The 17,951-nt window shown below is 40.2% G+C and overlaps 1 protein-coding gene across 3 annotated transcripts; it reads right to left on the reverse strand.

Annotated features, from left to right (window-relative positions):
- Positions 1-3,120: 3,120 nt before the first annotated feature.
- On the reverse strand, positions 3,121-16,751 carry abcg4a (ATP-binding cassette, sub-family G (WHITE), member 4a). Of its 3 annotated transcripts, none has more exons than XM_084565371.1 (14): positions 16,402-16,751; positions 10,109-10,226; positions 9,884-10,016; positions 9,241-9,291; positions 8,650-8,795; positions 8,411-8,534; positions 8,074-8,188; positions 7,851-7,990; positions 6,391-6,489; positions 6,129-6,297; positions 5,956-6,056; positions 5,722-5,880; positions 3,625-3,743; positions 3,121-3,496 (listed from the first exon to the last, which is right to left on the reverse strand). In XM_084565371.1, the coding sequence occupies exons 1-14, from the start codon at positions 16,694-16,696 to the stop codon at positions 3,271-3,273; spliced, it is 1,995 nt and encodes a 664-aa protein (XP_084421497.1). In that variant the 5' UTR covers positions 16,697-16,751; the 3' UTR covers positions 3,121-3,270. The 3 variants fall into 3 exon arrangements, with proteins under 3 accessions (XP_084421497.1, XP_084421495.1, XP_084421496.1); XM_084565369.1 differs by having other exon boundaries at positions 8,074-8,299; XM_084565370.1 differs by having other exon boundaries at positions 10,109-10,244.
- Positions 16,752-17,951: the final 1,200 nt, after the last annotated feature.

Consider the following 17,951-nt stretch of genomic DNA (forward strand, 5'->3'; position numbering starts at 1 on the left):
ACAAACCCCCTGCGGCTTTTTCGATATAGAATATTCTAATATGCAAATAATGTGTACTAACAAACAATGAACATTTGAGCAAATCATCTCAATGAGCAAGGGCAAAGGTTATAAATTATCTTTATTATAATCCAGCGTTCAGTATACAGAACTTGCATTTTCTTTCGAGTTGAGAAACCATAAATGAAACCGCTGTAAATGAAAAACAAATTACAACAAATGAAACAAAAAAAAAGCACAATATGTGTAAAACAGCCTTCAGTTCCACCTGTAGTTTTCAATCAGAAAATGAAAGCTCTCTGTAGGGATAGCCAGCATATGTTTAGTTACCATGCGCGAAAGAGTGCACCTACACCTGGCTTAACAGATGAAATAGTGAAAGGATAAATAAATGTGTCAAAGAGACTAATAAAAGCATTGTGATTTGAACATGCGCTCATCAGCTGCATCCTTCTCATCCAAAGCGTTCTCATAATGATTACACATTTTACACATTTCATTAAATCATTTAGTATAGCCATCCGAGCCAAATCATATTGACTGCTAATTACAATTTTTTCACAGTAGGGATAAAATAAATCTAAAGACGTAATCCAGAAACATACACATCAAGAAAATCAGTGGGATTCAAATTTCCCTTTGTCAACCTGTTTTTCAGTTTCTTTGGTCAGAAAATGAATGAGAACATTGGACAGTCTCTCTGAGAAGTGCACCTGATGTATTCCACATTTTGTGGCAGAAGAAGGATGACTTTTCTTCTTTGGTACCACAGGCCTTTACACCTAAGGCCAAGGCTTTTCCAGACTTCTTAATGCCTTCAACACTGCTAACACTTTGTTCATGGATTGGAGCCGTTTCTTTTCTAAAGTTTCTTTTTTCTCCATTTGAAATCATACCCAGGCTGCACCTATAAACAAAGCTGACTTTATGCAATATTTTTTTTCCATGCTACACATTTTTCTGCACTAACCCGAGAAACCAACTAGCTTGCTTGTAGGCCAGACATTAAAATGGCTCAGTGGCATTAACTTACCCGACAACCTAAAAATTGTCCTTAAAATTAAATCGATCCAGTACATCAGAAGAAGCAACGACAACACAACTAAGAAGCTCTGATTGCAGTGTCACATTTTCCCCTCTTGTAGAGTTAAAACACCTTTGGATGGTTATTGCACATAATAAAACCTAAAACCTACTGATACAACAGCAGTGGGAGGTAAAACAATTAAACATCACAATGTCGACTATTGCTATTAATGATAAAATCCAAACCCCTGCTGCTGCAGCCAGTCTTTTCAGCTACATATTGGTACATTTGGTGGACTGTTATTTACCCATGCCTCCTTCCCTCTGGCACATTTCACACATTTCTTGCCTTCTGATCCTTCTGCCCTCTCTTTTCTTTTCACTCTACACACACTTGATTGCAGATATTCTACAAGTACTCATCTGAAAGAAAGGCGAGGGTTTGAGTGTCTCCTCCAGTATGGCAGGATACATACATTAGGATGAGGAAATAAAATCAGTATAGGCTATACTCTGAAATTTAATATTCCCTTAATTTCATTCCTAAAGTGAACATGCAACATTCAGTTGCTGTTTTCCCGTTATACTTTCAAGCAGCGCTTGTCTCATAGATATATAAAAATAAAATCAAATACAAATAAATAAAAAAAAAACGAACAATAAACATACACTGAAAAGTGCAAGTGTACATTTGTTTACAGCATGACATATTCACTGTACAATCATTGATTATATACTCACATTATTTTATGCATTATAATAAGGATTACTAAGTAGCATAGTTTGAGTAAGAAATATTTCATAGCAAGTCTATTGAAAATATTTGCATTGCCTTGTGACTAGGAGAGGCTCTTCTAAACATTGCCAAGGTGAATGTGTGTGTGTTCATCAGCTTGTATGTGTGCATGTCTAATGTATCTGTGTGATTGTATAATGTATCTGTCTGTGTGTGTGTGTGTGTGTGAACCAGCATATGTATGTAGACAAGGTGTTTGTGCAAACAATGAAGCAGAGGAAACTCAAATCATTCTAATTCAGAGGCACGAAAACTGCCCAGCAAACATTTCAAGTATCTAGCATTGTTTTGGACAACACACACCTGTCAGACATCAGCAAAGCAGAGAGAAAGAGGAGGAAAGAACGAGGGGTACTTCCTTTCGTAGCTCAGGGAGGAGGCAGCTAATGAGTCATACAACGAGTGGAAACAAGCATTTCAAAGGATTGTGTCAAAAGAGCGACACTGATTAGACAAACATCACTTTTTTAACCGTAGTATATGCTATTGCACTTTGTCTAAAACACCATTGCAATTAGGACAGCCTTTACCATCAGGCTGGAAACAGAGTAGTCCCATTCACATTTGCCTCCAACTTTCTTGAGTGCACCGTCGGTTATGGCAGAAACAAACATGTTGCAGTGTGAATCCACATCAGTCTCCGTTTAAGAGTTTTCCAATCACTTCATACAAGTGTTCTGCCATCGTTGGCGGTGGCTTGTGAAAAGGAGCCACACTGGGGATGAAAAGCAAGGAAAGTCATCCATTGGCAGTCGGTTTGTTTAGATTGTATTCCGTAAAGGCGGGTCATTCTGTTGCATCTTTGTAAAGATATCATCCAACAGGAAAGAGAGATAAACCACAAAGACGTTTTTCTGGAACGGAAAGTTTATGCTTCTCTGACCGCAGTTAGAGGGAATCCATCTTGACATCTTAGTTCTGGGCCATCTGGATGGGTGCTGTCCAAGTGAATATTAATTACTGGGATTCTGAGGTGGACCTCGGATTACCTTTTTAGGCACTGGATTGAGAAGCTACAGATTACTAGACACTTCTTCACCAAGGTGGTTATAGTAGGTCCTCGTAAACCCTTAGCACACTTTCCTGGAGAGGCCAAGAAAGTACAAATCCACATTTCTCAGTTTAGTAAAACATGCTTTCCATTACTTTGTTGGATATTCGGTTGGTTTATGGTGCAAGCACACAGTATGTTCACATATTTCCTTTTTGGAAGGTAATAGGGATCTGAAGAATACTGTTACCAATAACGGGCAGAGAATAGAACAGTCTAACATTTTCAATTTATTTGTATTGTACAGTTGGGAAAATGACTGCATGTGCTGGATTTATGTGTGTCTTTCTACATGAATGTGAAGTAGAGACAGAGGAAGAGATATGTTTTCTGACTATGTCACACCGCTGGGATATGCACGAGCATCCAGATCCATCAGTGGTTTCTTCTGGATGTCTTAGCGCTCTGACTTGACTTTGTAACGCAGAACCAGGTAGGTGGCCAGTCTAAGGACCAGGAAGAAAACCCCCAGCACCATAAAGTCCACATAAAGCTTTGCGTCCTCCACATCCAGAAGCTGCAGAACCTCCTCTGGTTTTTGAAACTTACACGTTTTGTCTGGACACTCCAGCTCAGACCGGTTCATCCCATAAATAGAGAGTATCACGCCCTCAAAGCCGTACCTGAAAACCAACATTTTTGTCAAAACATCACAGAAGACCGGACCACAAAGACCAATGGCCAGAATAATTGTAATGTCTGTTATTAGTGGTCTTAGAACCTTTTACTGTACAAAAGTAGATGACAGTACCTGACATAGGAGACATAAGAGCTCCACTGTAGGTATTTGGGAATGGTGTCAAAATTGACGAAGAAGCCAGAAAAGAGGAGGACAGGTATGGCTGTAACTGGACCCACGAATGTTGCCACCTGTGGAACAAACTGTCAGCATGTACTGAACTTTTATTTAAAAAGAAAACATTAAAACAATTATTAAATGTAATAGTAGTAGTATGCATGTGAACCAAAAATTATCAAAAGAGTCTCATTCATTGCTCTCAAGGAAACATGCTGTAGTGAGCAGTAAGTTCACATTTCAGACGTTTACTTGTCATCAGCATTTTAGATCATCACCAGCAGTCATGTTCAATTTTGCATCGGTAAAATGTCATGTTTTACATTGTAACATCTTTATCAGACAGTAGCGGCTTCAGGCCATGCAGAGGTAAAGATTACAGGAGTCTGCTCTTGTCTTCCTACCTACACACCAGTGCTGAGGAAGTTACTTAAAAACTATATTCACTAAATCATTGCATGGCTTGCCTCTTCCCCAGCTGTCAGCTTTGTCAGATGCACCTTAAACATCCTCTGTATCCACATGTCACATTGTTTGTGAAGATTACTGCAACAAAAAAACTTCTGATTCAATAAGCATTCAGCAATTTGGAGGAATTACAATTCCATCAGCCAGCTTGGCCTTGGTGACTATAAGTGACTTTAGAGAAGTCTTGAGTTCATTTGCTAAACACATTGTGGAGTTACTGGATGCAGGCCTATCACCCAAGGAGTTCTGCATGAACGTAGGGGAAACACTCGGGTAGGGTGCCCCTCCTTACATCATGATGAAGGAGTGGGCTGCTGAATTTAATAAAAAGGAGACCAGCTGTCATTGCTGTCATTGGCTGCTTTCTGGAGATCCATAATGCTGACTTCTACATGAAATCGATCTGTATGCTCCATGACCGCTGGACTAAGTGTTTAAATCTCAAAGGGAACCATGCTGAAAAATGAATATGCTCGGTTTTCTAAAATTGACTCTTGCTGCCTTAGGCCATGAAGGTATCAGGGTATCATGCATCATTCTTTGTAGTTCGTTGTTTTTAAATGTGCTTTATTTATAAATTGAGATTGACACTGAATGAGCCACACTTGTTAAGTAACAACAAGCAGAGCACATTTTAGAGTAGAGGGGGGCTTTAACGCCGTTCTGTATCAGCATCTGATATGTGAACCTAATGCCAGATTTATATCGCTGCATGTTGACAGTGTTGCCCTGGACCCTACAGACAGGACCCTACACCGTAGCTTGACGTACACTTCCATAGAAATGTAACTACAGCAACGCAACCGTGATTGTTCAGAAATGCATTTTGTTTTTCAAGTGACTAAGCTGCTGGACGAGCACAGAAAGTTCTCCTTTTTCAGGCTCATACACAAGTCTACTCAGGTGTCTTCTCTCAGTGATTCAGGTGAAACTAACTGTTGATCCACATTTATTAACTTCAACTTCAACTCCAACATGAGCGGCTCAGTTCCACTCGCCATTGTGTGAAGTGCAGAGTGAAACTGAATATAGCCGGCCGATTGCTGTCTAGTGTTTCAGCGCAATTACATAACAATACGGACAAACCAACGCACAGGTATGAATGTTTTTGACAGCGTAACCCCCTACACTACAGCTATGCACTCAAGTCTGTAGCCATAGGGTCTTAAGTCTCAAATTTATTAGGAAATATTCAGCTACAAACATGTGAAATTCAAAGCGTATCACTACTATTATGGTAATTAATAAAATGGCCTCTAAACCGCTTTCTATTTTCACCTAGTGCACCAAGTCTACGTTTAAAGCCATTTAAAACTTATTTAACCCTTTGAACATTTTGATTCAGCACTAATATATTTTTATAGTCATAGCAAGATTATTATGATATATATAATTAATGATAAAATGTTTAAGCATTTCTTTCCCAAAATAAATGTATATTCAAATGTTTATCAGATAAATACATTTTTGGATATACATTAAATGACAGAATATGAGATATAAGCTATTTTTAGGTACCGTGTGTAAATACTGATGACCCAGAGCAGCAGCTTCAGCAGGAAGTTAAAGTATGTGCTTGCCTACCTGCAGAGATGTGGAGGCGGCCCCTATGAGTAGACCTAGAGACTGGGCCACCAGTGCTGTGGATGTGGACAAGGCCATAAAGAGCAGATAGCGACCCGCTTCTGGTGGCTGTTCAGTCATCCAGTATACTATGCTACAGTATATGATTGGACAAATCACCTGTGAATGAGATATTCACTGTAAATAATTTAATTTTCACAGCATGCATGGAGTGCTAAATAACTGAAACATTACCTGGAACGGTATATCAGCCATCGTCTTGGCCAAGTAATAAGCTTTCAAACTGTACCAGTAGTTGAGGTGTTCCCTCATAAACACACCCATCTCTAGGGGAACTGTGAAACAGCCGCAGTGTTAAAAGACTTTCCACTTTAATCAGAAAAACAACTTTGTCTCTACACTCTTACAGGTTAGTACTGTGGGCATCAGGGCAGCAAACATGAGGAACAGCATGGAGAAGAAGAGGAAGCCAGTGTTGTTGAAAACCTTGCTGGCATCATTTCCGATTTTAAGATAAAGCAGGCCAATCAGCACTCCAATACATAGATGGGACATCACCCTCAGGTGGGTCAGCACCTTGAAAAAAAACAACCCAAAAGTCTATAAGGATCAATTTAACCTAGTCTTAACTTTATAATATATGATCAGGAATCATTTGTAGATTTTTACCGCATCCCTGCATATCGTGATGAAGGTTCTCTTAAAGAGGATGCAGAATTGTGTGAATGTACTGGTAGCAAAGCTATGCTTCTCAAGGGTTCCTGTGTCCTGTGGGGAGGAAAAAGTCAACAAGATCAAAGAGTCAGTTTTATATTCTACACAGACATGAGAAATGGATAACCTTGTCATTCTTCAAACTAAATATTTAATAAGAAAAAGCAGCAGCAGAGGACCGCAAACAGTATGAAATTATTTAGTTAGAAAGCCTCTTCATGTAACTTCTAACTGTACTTTTATGTTATGTTGTCCTGGAACCTTAATCTGAAGAAAATGATACAACATGAATGTGGCATTAGTTGCTGGTGTATCTTAAAAAGTCTTGGCAGACATAGTTTACTGTGGCTTTCTGTCAAATAGTATGATGAGAAGATGCCACTGCTGCCAGTAGACAGTTAGACAGTATAATGATTCTTAATACATGCAAAAAAAAAAACACATATATATAAAATAAAATAACTCTACAATGAACATTATTGTTCATTGTAGAGTTATTTTAAGTGGTATCAGTGTCCTCACTCTCCACCACAACAGAGAAAATCAATAAACTGACAGTTTAAAGTTGCAAATAGGGCAAAACCGCACATATAGGAGAAACTGCATCATAAAGTTATAGCAGAAAGCCCTGGGTGGTTTACATGTACCAATTTACAAGGCAGAGAGAAGAGGAAGCTGAAAGAGACATCTCCATTTCAGAGGTTCACATAAATCATTAGAATACTTTGGGTAAAAACGAAACACTACTTTATTATAATGTGTTCAATAAAGGGGTCCTGTAAGATTTCTATCATACATCTGACTTTTAAACTTTTGACAAAGGAAATAACCATACACAATTGAACATTTGTGAATAAATAAATAAATAAATAAACAATTTCCAGAGTGTCTGCCAAAGTTGGCACGTCTCGCCTCTGCGTTACCTCTACACAATAAAAGCAAGCATTTCTGGAGCCAGGGGTTTCAAATATCTGCTAAATGTAGGCAACAGGGACATTACTATTCTGTGGAGCATTATGTACATAATGTGAGAAACACAGCTAAAATGCTACTGATCCATGAGAAAAAAAGAGTGCTAGTGTATTGTGTAAGCAGCAAAACTATAGTTAAATATGTTGTTATATTAAAGAATGTAGTATTAGTACAAAATTTTCATTTTTGGTTTGGGTAAAGGTATGAAAACCACTCTAGAGTTGTAGTTTGGAGATTAATATTTATAAATTAGAAGTACCCAACACCTTTAAACCATTTTCCTGTTCTCAGTTGCACCTATTCTCAGTCACAAGTTTACTCATTATTGACAAAAAGAGTTTACCTGCGCCATTTGTTTGCCTAACCCCATAGTTAGCAACAGTAACTATGCATGTTAGGCTAGCCCCGACGCTGCCTGTATTGTAAAATCTCATTCATCTTACGCTGTGACACTGAGAGGGACAGGAAGAGTCACTCTTGTCTCTGGAGTTCTTCTTGCCCTCTTCTGAACACAGTCCCCCCTGGACGGCCTCAAACAGCACTGGGTTCAAGTCCCCATACTCCCCTGATGCCACCTCAATGACTGTGAAAGAAGTAGATGACAAGCTAGTAAGAACAAGTACTCACGTACACATAAACTTGTTCTCATGGAGCTGGTGGACTTACTGAAGTCAGCAGGGTTGTGATATGTCGGACAGTGGAGGCCCAGGTTCTTCAGATAAGGGATGAGATAGGGGACTGTGCCCTTGTATATGCACTGACCCTGACTGAGGATGTACAGCTGGTGGATGAATAACACAGGCACAACATAATCAACATTTGCATCTAATACACTGACCCCTGAATAATAGATTATCATCTGATAAAACAACAGGGCTGGATATCGACTGCTCTGCTGCTTCAACTTTATAAAATGAATCAGGCTAACCTGTGCTGTCCTGGACCGAGCAGCAGCTAATGGAACGCTAAGTGTGTCCAGCAGTGTAAGCACTCAAGACGTTACCTTATCAAACATCTCAAAGAGCTTGGCACTGGGCTGATGAATGGTGCAGATGATTGTCCGTCCTCCCTGAGCCAGAGACTTCATGAGAGAAACGACCTGGAAGCAGGACGCACTGTCCAGACCACTGGAATGGGGGAAAACGACAGGACAGACAGACAGACAGACAGACAGACAGACGGAAGCACTGTTTAGTCTGGATTTAAGTTACACAGATTCAAAGTGGGTGCATGATATCCTACCTTGTGGGCTCATCAAAGAACATGACGGGTGGATTGTTGACCAGCTCCAGTGCGATGGCCAGTCGTTTACACTGGCCCCCAGACAGAGAGATGGTACGTGTCTGGGCACATTCCAAAAGGCCCAGAGCTGTCAGGATCTCATCCACCTTAGACACAAATGAGAAGAAGGGCTGAAACAGGATGACACACATAGCTGGAAGTAAGGTCTGGGAATTAATCTTCTATAATGGTATATGTGACCTCAATAAAATCTTAGTATGGATGTACGTACGTATATTATAATGCGATGGAGACGGAGCTGCAGACCAGATAGTGGTCATCAGTTCTACTTTCTCTCAGGACACATTGTCCTAACTGACGCTTTTGCTGCAGTGCCTACTGTCTTCATAGCTACACGTGGTTCAAAAATCGCTGTTCTTTTGTTTTATGGTTTTGTGAAATTCTGTGAATCAAACGTACTGTATGTTCCCTTGTGAAAGTGTAGCTTAGGTTGACTAAATGCTTCCTAGCTGTGGATAGCTATCGTGACTGAGTTTCTTGCATTTTCTCTTGTGGAAGATATGGTGAAAATAATAATATATTCACACTCACAAGTTCTTTTTTGACCTGCATGCTCTCATTCATTTTCAGATTGGCAGAAACCTGGAAGAGAAACAGAACTTAAAATTAAACAATATACTCTTCATATTAAGTTATTATGACTTAAGTTTGGGAACTAGATCACGCCCCATGTCATTCTATTTCACGTGCTTTCCTATAAAAGTGTGTCCTCTCTCTCTTTCTTTTCTTCTCATTTCTCAACCCCCACCCTCCCCATTCCTTTCTTTTCTTTTTTCCCTCATTCCCTTTTTTACCTTGCATTACAGGAATCAGGGGATAAGGATCCAAAGTTTCCTAAGATGTGCCCCCACCCTGAGCCACACTCCCTGGGTTCCTCTACTATCTTCCGTCTACACACTCTTCCCCTTTTTCATCCCATCCCCTCAACCCCTTTTCATTCCATCCCTTCAACCCCTTTTCATCCCATCTCCTCTGGCCTTTTTCATCATATACCTTTCAACCCTTCTCATCTCTCCATCCATTTGTCTTGTGACCCACCTATCAATGAACTTATTTGCATCAAGTGTGGTCTTTGTTAGTGAAATACACTTTATATCATAATTAATCATATAGGATTGAACTGAATTGATGATGGGATTTTTTATTTATTTATTTATTTTTAACTTGACCTCACCATCATGGCCTCCTTCGTAGTGAGGTGTGGCAGCAGCATATCATCCTGCATGATGTAGCAGGACATCTTCCTGAAGGTCCTCAGGTCCCTCGGCCGGCCATTCACCAGGATCGTGCCCTTCATGCCTGTCTCCCTGTTTCAGAAAAGAAAGATGATTTCACATCCAGATACAGACATGCTCATGTACATATGGCTAGATGAATTCCATGCAGGTCCAGGTCTCACCTGTACCCTGCCAGAATATTCATCAAAGTGGATTTCCCGGCTCCAGAAGGCCCCATGATGCCTATGAGTTCTCTGCTGCAGAATCTTCCCGACAGACACTTGAGGAGGGCTTTGTAACCTGGCAAAGAGGGCAAAACTAATTATTGGCACTACTGGATTATTTATATTGCTGCAATGATCATCGTCTAAAACTGTTTCATCATTTATTTTCTGACACTGTACTCCAAAGATTACATTTATGTTTTCATGCCAAATATTATAAGGTCTAAATGTAACATTCCATTCTCCTTTAAACATCCATCAATCTTTAATTTGTATGGCACCATCAAATAATTATCGAGAGAGGAAATGAATGGTAACAGAACAGTAAAAAGGTAAGGTAAAATATAAGGACGAAAAACTAACAGGCAGGGGTCATTTGTGATACTCAACAGATTAGCTGCAGAACATTTTAGTTAATTTGACTGGTGTTTATCTGAAAAACAGATGGCAAGCTTCACAGGTAATGAAGTGTAAGGATATTACTGAATATGTACCTCAGGCAATATATGGGAGAAAGGGTCAGCTATTGAGAGATGATAATATATTTTTGGTTCTTCTATAGATTTTCAGTGTACTCACGTGGAAAATGTATTTAAAAAAGCGAAACTAAAAGAGAGACTGGCGGTGTGGTCTTAGGTAGAATGAAAAGTCATATGATATCCAATTGGTCAGTTATAAGGCTGCTCCATTTTTTTAAACACCTTTATAACCTTCTGACAGTGTAAAAGTCAATCAGGCGGAACTGTCGCTACGGTTAGAACTTACTGAACCGTGTCGCGCTGTGAAAATCAGTCCACTGATTCTTAAAGTGTTTCTACAGATGTAGATTGCAAGAATAATTTCACCCCATCAGGGGAAGTAATAGGCAACTAAATCTGAATTGCAGAGATCCTCTGGCAGAGCCAACTGTACTGTCAGTAATGAGTGGTCATGTATTGACCAGATTAACCTTATCCATAGCCTACTGTGGTAGCAGGACGGTAAAATCTCCACAGACCCCTCATAGCCTGGACACATTGTGTTTAGATTCTTCCCCTCAGGCCGCCGTTACAGAGCACTGTACGCCAAAACCACTCGCCACAAAGACTGTTTCTTCCCCCAGGCTGTCACTCTCATGAACTCTGAGCAGTCACTCTACTGTTGTTCATGTGAGGCCATTCACATGAACAACAATATCTCTGCATTAATTGTATAGTCTCACTGTACAAAGTCCTTTATTTTTCGATTTTTAATTTTATTTGTACAGATTTATTTTTTACGCTTATTTAAGTTATGCGTGTTTTTGTACAAGAGAGCAAAAGTTACTGGAGTCATATTCCTTGTATGTGCACATACTTGGCCAATAAAGCTGATTCTGATTCTGATTCTTCATTAAGAAAAAAACAAAAAAAGAAATACTAGGAATAAGACATTTGTCAAAGACAAGATTACCTGCTGTAATCAGTGTCTGAGGGGAAAAAACACTTCAAGGTGATTTAAGCAATGCACAATAATAAAAAATAAATAAATAAATAAAAAGATTCCTCTGCGTTTTAGAACAGCTGGGCATCAGGTGCACACCAAAGGAGCGCTGAAGGGAAAAATGAATCAAAAACAACTCTGCAGACAGTTTTAAGATCACGAAGCTGGCTCCAACAGTAGAATCACAAACATTACTTCCCTGCAGCGGTTTTAAAAATGGTTGCTGTGGTGTGGGCTGCAAATGAAGATGGCTCAGGTTTTTAATGATGCATGATGCAAAAAAAACGAAAACGTTTTAGAGCTGTCAAATATTCTGAAAGCTTCTGGATATGGAAAGTTAAAAGGACCTGTAAATGTCCTGCCTTGCTGTCACCCATGTCTCCCTCACCTTATCCATATCTCCAGTGTCTACACGGATGTAATTAGGGTCTCAGCAGAGCTGCCAGCTCTTTCAAACCTTCTACGAGTTGAGTGGCCCCGTGGCAGCGCCCCCTCCTCTTTCACAGAGTTATTACATCACACATCCTCCACTCAGACAGCAGAGCTGCCTGCTGTCAGGGAAGCAGCCATGCCCTGGCATGTGGTGCATACTGATGATCTAACCCAGAGCTGTAGGTCTCGCATAATAATGGTCTCATCTGTGTGAGTGTGAGCACATCATCCAGTCTCACGAGAGCCACAAAGTATGCTACTCGCCTCACTGTCCACTCCTGAAAGACACATAGACTTAACAGCATGTGACAGTATTCAATCCACTCAGTCTCACAAGTAAACTCAGAGTAATTGTTTGATAAATTATTATGGGTCTGTTCATCACATGCCTCAAATTAAAGACACTAATGACAGGGGATAGGTGGGAATGTATTTTTTTCTACAAGTTTTCCACAATCGAAATGATCCAATTTCTATATATTTTTAAAGGAGTTTTAGATGCAAGCTGCGCTGACCAGACACACGTCCAGACAGTGGTTTCCATTCATGTTAAACGCTATGATGTGAACACAATATAATAGATGGACTGCATGCAGTTCACTTATTCCATGCATTTCCCTTCCTCGTCAAAGCGTCTGTGTTATCCAAAGTGCAACCTCTGGGGTGTTGTGATGATGGGAACTAATGTAGCTCTGAGCTGCTAGCCTCAAGAACAGAGGTTATAAAACTCTGGTCCGTGCCTTCCATCTTATCTTCTTATCTTTTCTTTTCCAAATGTGTACTCTCTAAATTATTACGTAAGCAGTTTTAATGAGAGAAAGCGGTCTATTAAACTGGGGCAACATTACATAAATCTTTCCGAGCTGTGCAATTGTACACGCAGTAAAAATTAAAACAAAAGCCAGAGCCAGAATGAAGCATTAAGATCTGTCCTTGATGTCCTTGATTATTTTTCAGTTTTCAGCCCTTCTCACATCAGAAAAATTCCTAGAATCAGAAGTCCTTGCAGCAGTTATTCATATGGCAAATACACAGTCCAATGCTTTGACTACTATTTCCACCTTGCATGAGCACATACATACATGAGCTGGTGTACAGGGTCTTCTTTTCATATCCAATTAAGACTTATCATACATTTTCACGACCAGAAACACGACATTTTCAAGACAAGAAAATAACAACAACACTAATGGTGAAGCAGAAAGGAAGTACTTCCACCACAGTCATAAATCTGAGTTATTATCTGTGTGGAGTTGCTTTTTAAAAAGTGCATCATCAGTGAAGCACAGAGCTGTGATTGTCTCTCAGTATGAAGACAATTCTCCTTTTAATGTAACAACACACTCAGGTCATCAGCGCAGGTGCAGAAAAGCAGCACAAAATAAATCACGGCTCTCCATGCATCCCCCTGCCCTTCCCCTCCAAAGGCCGGGCTAGTGTTTCACCAGTTACCTCCCTTGGGAGGAGAATACCCTCGACATGAAAGCAGGTCATAGCAGCGATAAATGGCCGGCTTCGCTGAGAAGAGCCCTCAATAACAAATGCAGACGGTAACTCGTACACCACCTTCCTGAACCCTTTCACAGTGAGAGAAATAACTTTACGGCCTTAGACAACAATGTCTTCCGAATCTCTTCCTGTTCACCACAGACATTTTAAGAGGTGACTCATAAGTCAGTCAGTGACTCAAACACTAAAAGCACATTAAAATACAGATGACATCATGTGTGCAGGGCTCATGATTCATGCTGTATGTCATCCCTTTTCTCCTCTTTCATCTTTACGAGCTGCATAATTGCATTTCATTGTAGCAGAAATGACATAAAATTGTGTTTTTAATGGTGAAATAATTACTGCTCATTTAAACACATAGCAGAACAACGGTGTTGAGCTCTGTGTGATCACACCCTGTTTTACAGCTTTAGTCAGACAGTCACAGAAGCAGTTCTGAGTTTAAATGAGAACCAAACACTGTCTAACCCTCCAAACTGAACTACAGAACACGATCAAACATCAACAACACATTGATTATAAAGGAAGGTGTAGCTTGTTACTTTACAAGATATATTTGGAGAGGCAGAAAGGGGTTATAAGTTGTAGTTTTCAAGCTTATGAGAGCCACTGGTTCATTTATTAGCGCTAAAAGGGAACACTTCCTGTTCAGGGATCATCAGTCTGATGGGCTAAGGCATGCATCCTGAGGAGACAACACAAACAAAAGCAGGAACCACTGGTACATTTTGATGAGACTAGTGAAGGAAAACATGAGCATCAATCCTCAAACAAAAGCTGATCTATTGATCTCCCGGCTCAAGAGACCCTCACACTTCCTCCTCTTAGCCACAGGCCTTCATGTCAATATTCTGCATACGTTCACAATGGAAATTCCTCTGCCAGGCTTTCATAATGCACCTCAATATTACACAAGACTGAAAATAACACCACCTGCAATGCATCATGTAGAGCTTTTCATAGGACATTATGGAGAGAATGTAAATAAAGGAATCCTCTGAAGTCTCACACCCTGTTGAACACACAAGAACAGCTAAATGTAACAGTTTGCAGAGGGTTGGTTTGTTTGATAGGCAGAAATGACCAAAGGCTCGAGGTTCCTCATTAATAAGAGTGGTGAGTTCAAATGCTGTTCATTTTTCACGAGCAGATCAATCATGGGCCGGACTCATCGCCACAGCCTATCGTCACACAGCAGAAAAGAGAGACAAGCAGTGTGCCAACCTGCAAGTGTAAATTATTTACTATGTCTAAAGTCTGCTGAGCACAGCAGAGCTTGCAGGCACTCCGCCAGCTATAACATGGTGGAACTCTGTCAGTGTGTGTGTGCAACAACTGGTCTGGGATACATGTGTCAAGGTAACTAAAAGAGAGAAAGACATAATAACACTGAGGGGAAAAAAATATATATATATATATTTTTCTCAAATGTCACAAAGGCTTTTAAATGCCTTCCTTTGAAATTTCTGCACTCCAGATATTGATCGTCATGGGTGGCGTTCGCTTGCTCATCCATCATGTTTACTACAGTGGACACGGAAAGTATTCAGACCCCTTCAAATTTGTCACTCTTTGTTATATTGCAGCCATTTGCTAAAATCAGTTCATTTTTTTCCCTCATCAATGTACACACAGCACCCCATTTAGACAGAAAAACACAGAAATATAGACATTTTTGCAAATTCACTGAAAAAGAAAAACTAAAATATCACAGGGCCATAAGTATTCAGACCCTTGGCTGTGACACTCATATATTTACCTCAGGTGCTGTCCATTTCTTCTGATCATCCTTGAGATGGTTCTACACCTTCATTGGAGTCCAGCTGTATTTAGTTAAACTGATTGGACTTGATTAGGATTAGATTAAGAGCACAGTGGCATCCATAATCCTTAAATGGAAGGCATTTGGGACAACCAGAACTCTTCCTAGAGCTGGCCCTCTGGCCAAACTGAGCAAACTGAGAAGAGCCTTGGTGAGAGAAGTAAAGAAGAACCCAAAGATCACTGTGGTTGGAGCTCCAGAGATGCAGAGGGGAGATGGGAGAAAGTTCCAGAAAGTCAATCATCAATGCAGCCCCTGCAGGACATGAAAGCCTACATAGAGTTTGCCAAAATCACATGAAGGACTCCCAGACTTTGAGAAATAAGATTCTCTGATCTGGTCTGATGAGACCTAGATTGAATGTTTTGGCTTTAATTCTAAGTGCTATGTGTGGAAAAAAAACAAACAGGCACTGCTCATCACCTACCCAATACAAGCCCAACAGTGAAGCATGGTGGTGGTAGCATCATTCTGTGGGGGTGTTTTTCAGCTGGACGGAAACCTTTTCCAGAGTGCTCTGGACCTCAGACTGGGCTGAAGGACACACAGCTAAAATAACAAAGGAGCAGTTTCGGAACAACTCTGTGACTGTTCTTGAATGGTCCAGCCAGTGCCCTGACTTAAACCCAATTGAGCATCTCTGGAAAGACCTGAAAATGGCTGTCCACCAACATTTACCATCCAACCTGACAGAACAGGAGAGGATCTGCAAAGAGCAGAGGATGCCCAAATCCAGGTGTGAAAAACTTGTTGTATCATTCAAGAAGACCCATGGCTGTATTAGCTCAAATGGGTGCTTTTACTCAATACTGAGCAAAGGGTCTGAAAACTTTGTTCTTAAAATTCCAATAATCTCCACGATTCTGTGTTTTTCTGTCAGTATGGGGTGCTGTGTGTACACTGAGGAGCAAAATTTTAAACTTAAATGATTTTAGCAAATAGCTGCAATATGACAAAGAGTGAAAATTTTAAGGGGGTCTGAATACTTTCCTTACCCACTGTATGGGGACTGAGTTTTCAGTACCTCTCCTCCTCCACCAGGGACCCTCTCGGATGGTGTAGGAGAGCTCAGTGAATTCCAGGTCCACAGCAGAGCGGCGAGGGAGGTGGGAGAAGCGCTGAGCCTCAGTGATGTGGTTCTCCACCTTCTTCAGGTGGGTGAGCAGAGGCGCCTCCGGTGGCGCTCCGCTGTGGAGTTTGGTCTCCTCCATGGGGATGCTGACCGTGCCCTGCTCCGCTGTCCTCTCGGCCATGCTGGAAAGGCTGCAAGGGAGGACAGATGTGTCAGTTCCAGCCACAAAATAAGAGAGGGCAGCCATGACTCATATCAGACCCTTAGACAATAGAGTAATTTTCACATGATGAATAATTGATTAAATCAATAATTTCATCAAAGATTCAACACACTTCTAAGAACTGTTTTGAAATTTTGATTTACAAAAATAGAACATTGTTGGATAGTTATTTAGGTTTCAATTAATGGTTATGTTGTGTAGTATAGAGGTTTAGTTTGAAGTACTGTCAAATATAACATGACCATGAACTAGGTGAAGTAGAATGAAGTCCGGCTGAACTTTGACTGGTAAACACTACATTGCTTTGACTTGCTTTGATTCATTTGAATGACTTTCTTGTCAGTATACTTGTCTGATGGGCCTACAGAGGAAAACCACTGCCTCAGCAAATGCATGGACACAAGCAGATGTGTTTCTGGAATGGTTTTAGTCTGGCTGCAGACATCATCTTAAAACTAGGTGCTGGACATGATCTAATTACAGTTCATTCTATGGACTGGTGGCTTGGAGGGAATGAGAGTCTGAGTGTGAGGGGCCGGGATCTGGTTTCAGTCCTGCCGCATGCTTACAGTACTGCTGATTCACAGAAATTTCCTGCTGGACAAGGCGGCCTGTCTGTAGCGTAAAGCATGTTGTGCCTGATGATACATAAGATTTCGAATAATTTCAATAGTGAAACAGCACATTATTTTATAGATATCAGACTCAGGACTTGTGACATCTAGAGTAGTATGTTAATATTATGTAATAAATATAAAAGTCAATAGTTATTTAATAGAAACATCTTCAGCACTGAACTAAATTAATTAATGTGGTTATGTGTATTAGTATTCAAATGGCTTTTCAAATGTTACTGAAGTTGTAAATATCAGTTGCAGGTTCATGGATGTTTAAACTGTGGACATTCTATTATATATTTAATGCATAGTCAAGTGTAGGGAGGACGACTATACAGCAAATGGATACAATAATTGATCATGTGTAGAAATGTTACAATATAACAAAAACATATGGTATGGATCCTTTTTGTTCACTAATAGCCTGAGTTGGAGAATTTTTTTTTTTCAATTTCATGCTTCACTTGCAGTAAAATGCACCTCAGACTCATCTAGACTAATGTGGAAAATGCACCTCAGCAAAAGTAAGTGGTCTGAGGTTGTTCTCCTCCAAAGGTACACTTTTACAGGTCACGGTGGACTGATAATTTTTCATTGCACTGCATATTAAGCCAATATGGACATGTAGATGTGAGAGAGAAGAAAACATCAAATGATGAATA

This window comes from Chelon labrosus, assembly GCF_963514085.1.
Source record: "Chelon labrosus genome assembly, chromosome: 17".
Lineage (NCBI taxonomy): Eukaryota > Metazoa > Chordata > Actinopteri > Mugiliformes > Mugilidae > Chelon > Chelon labrosus.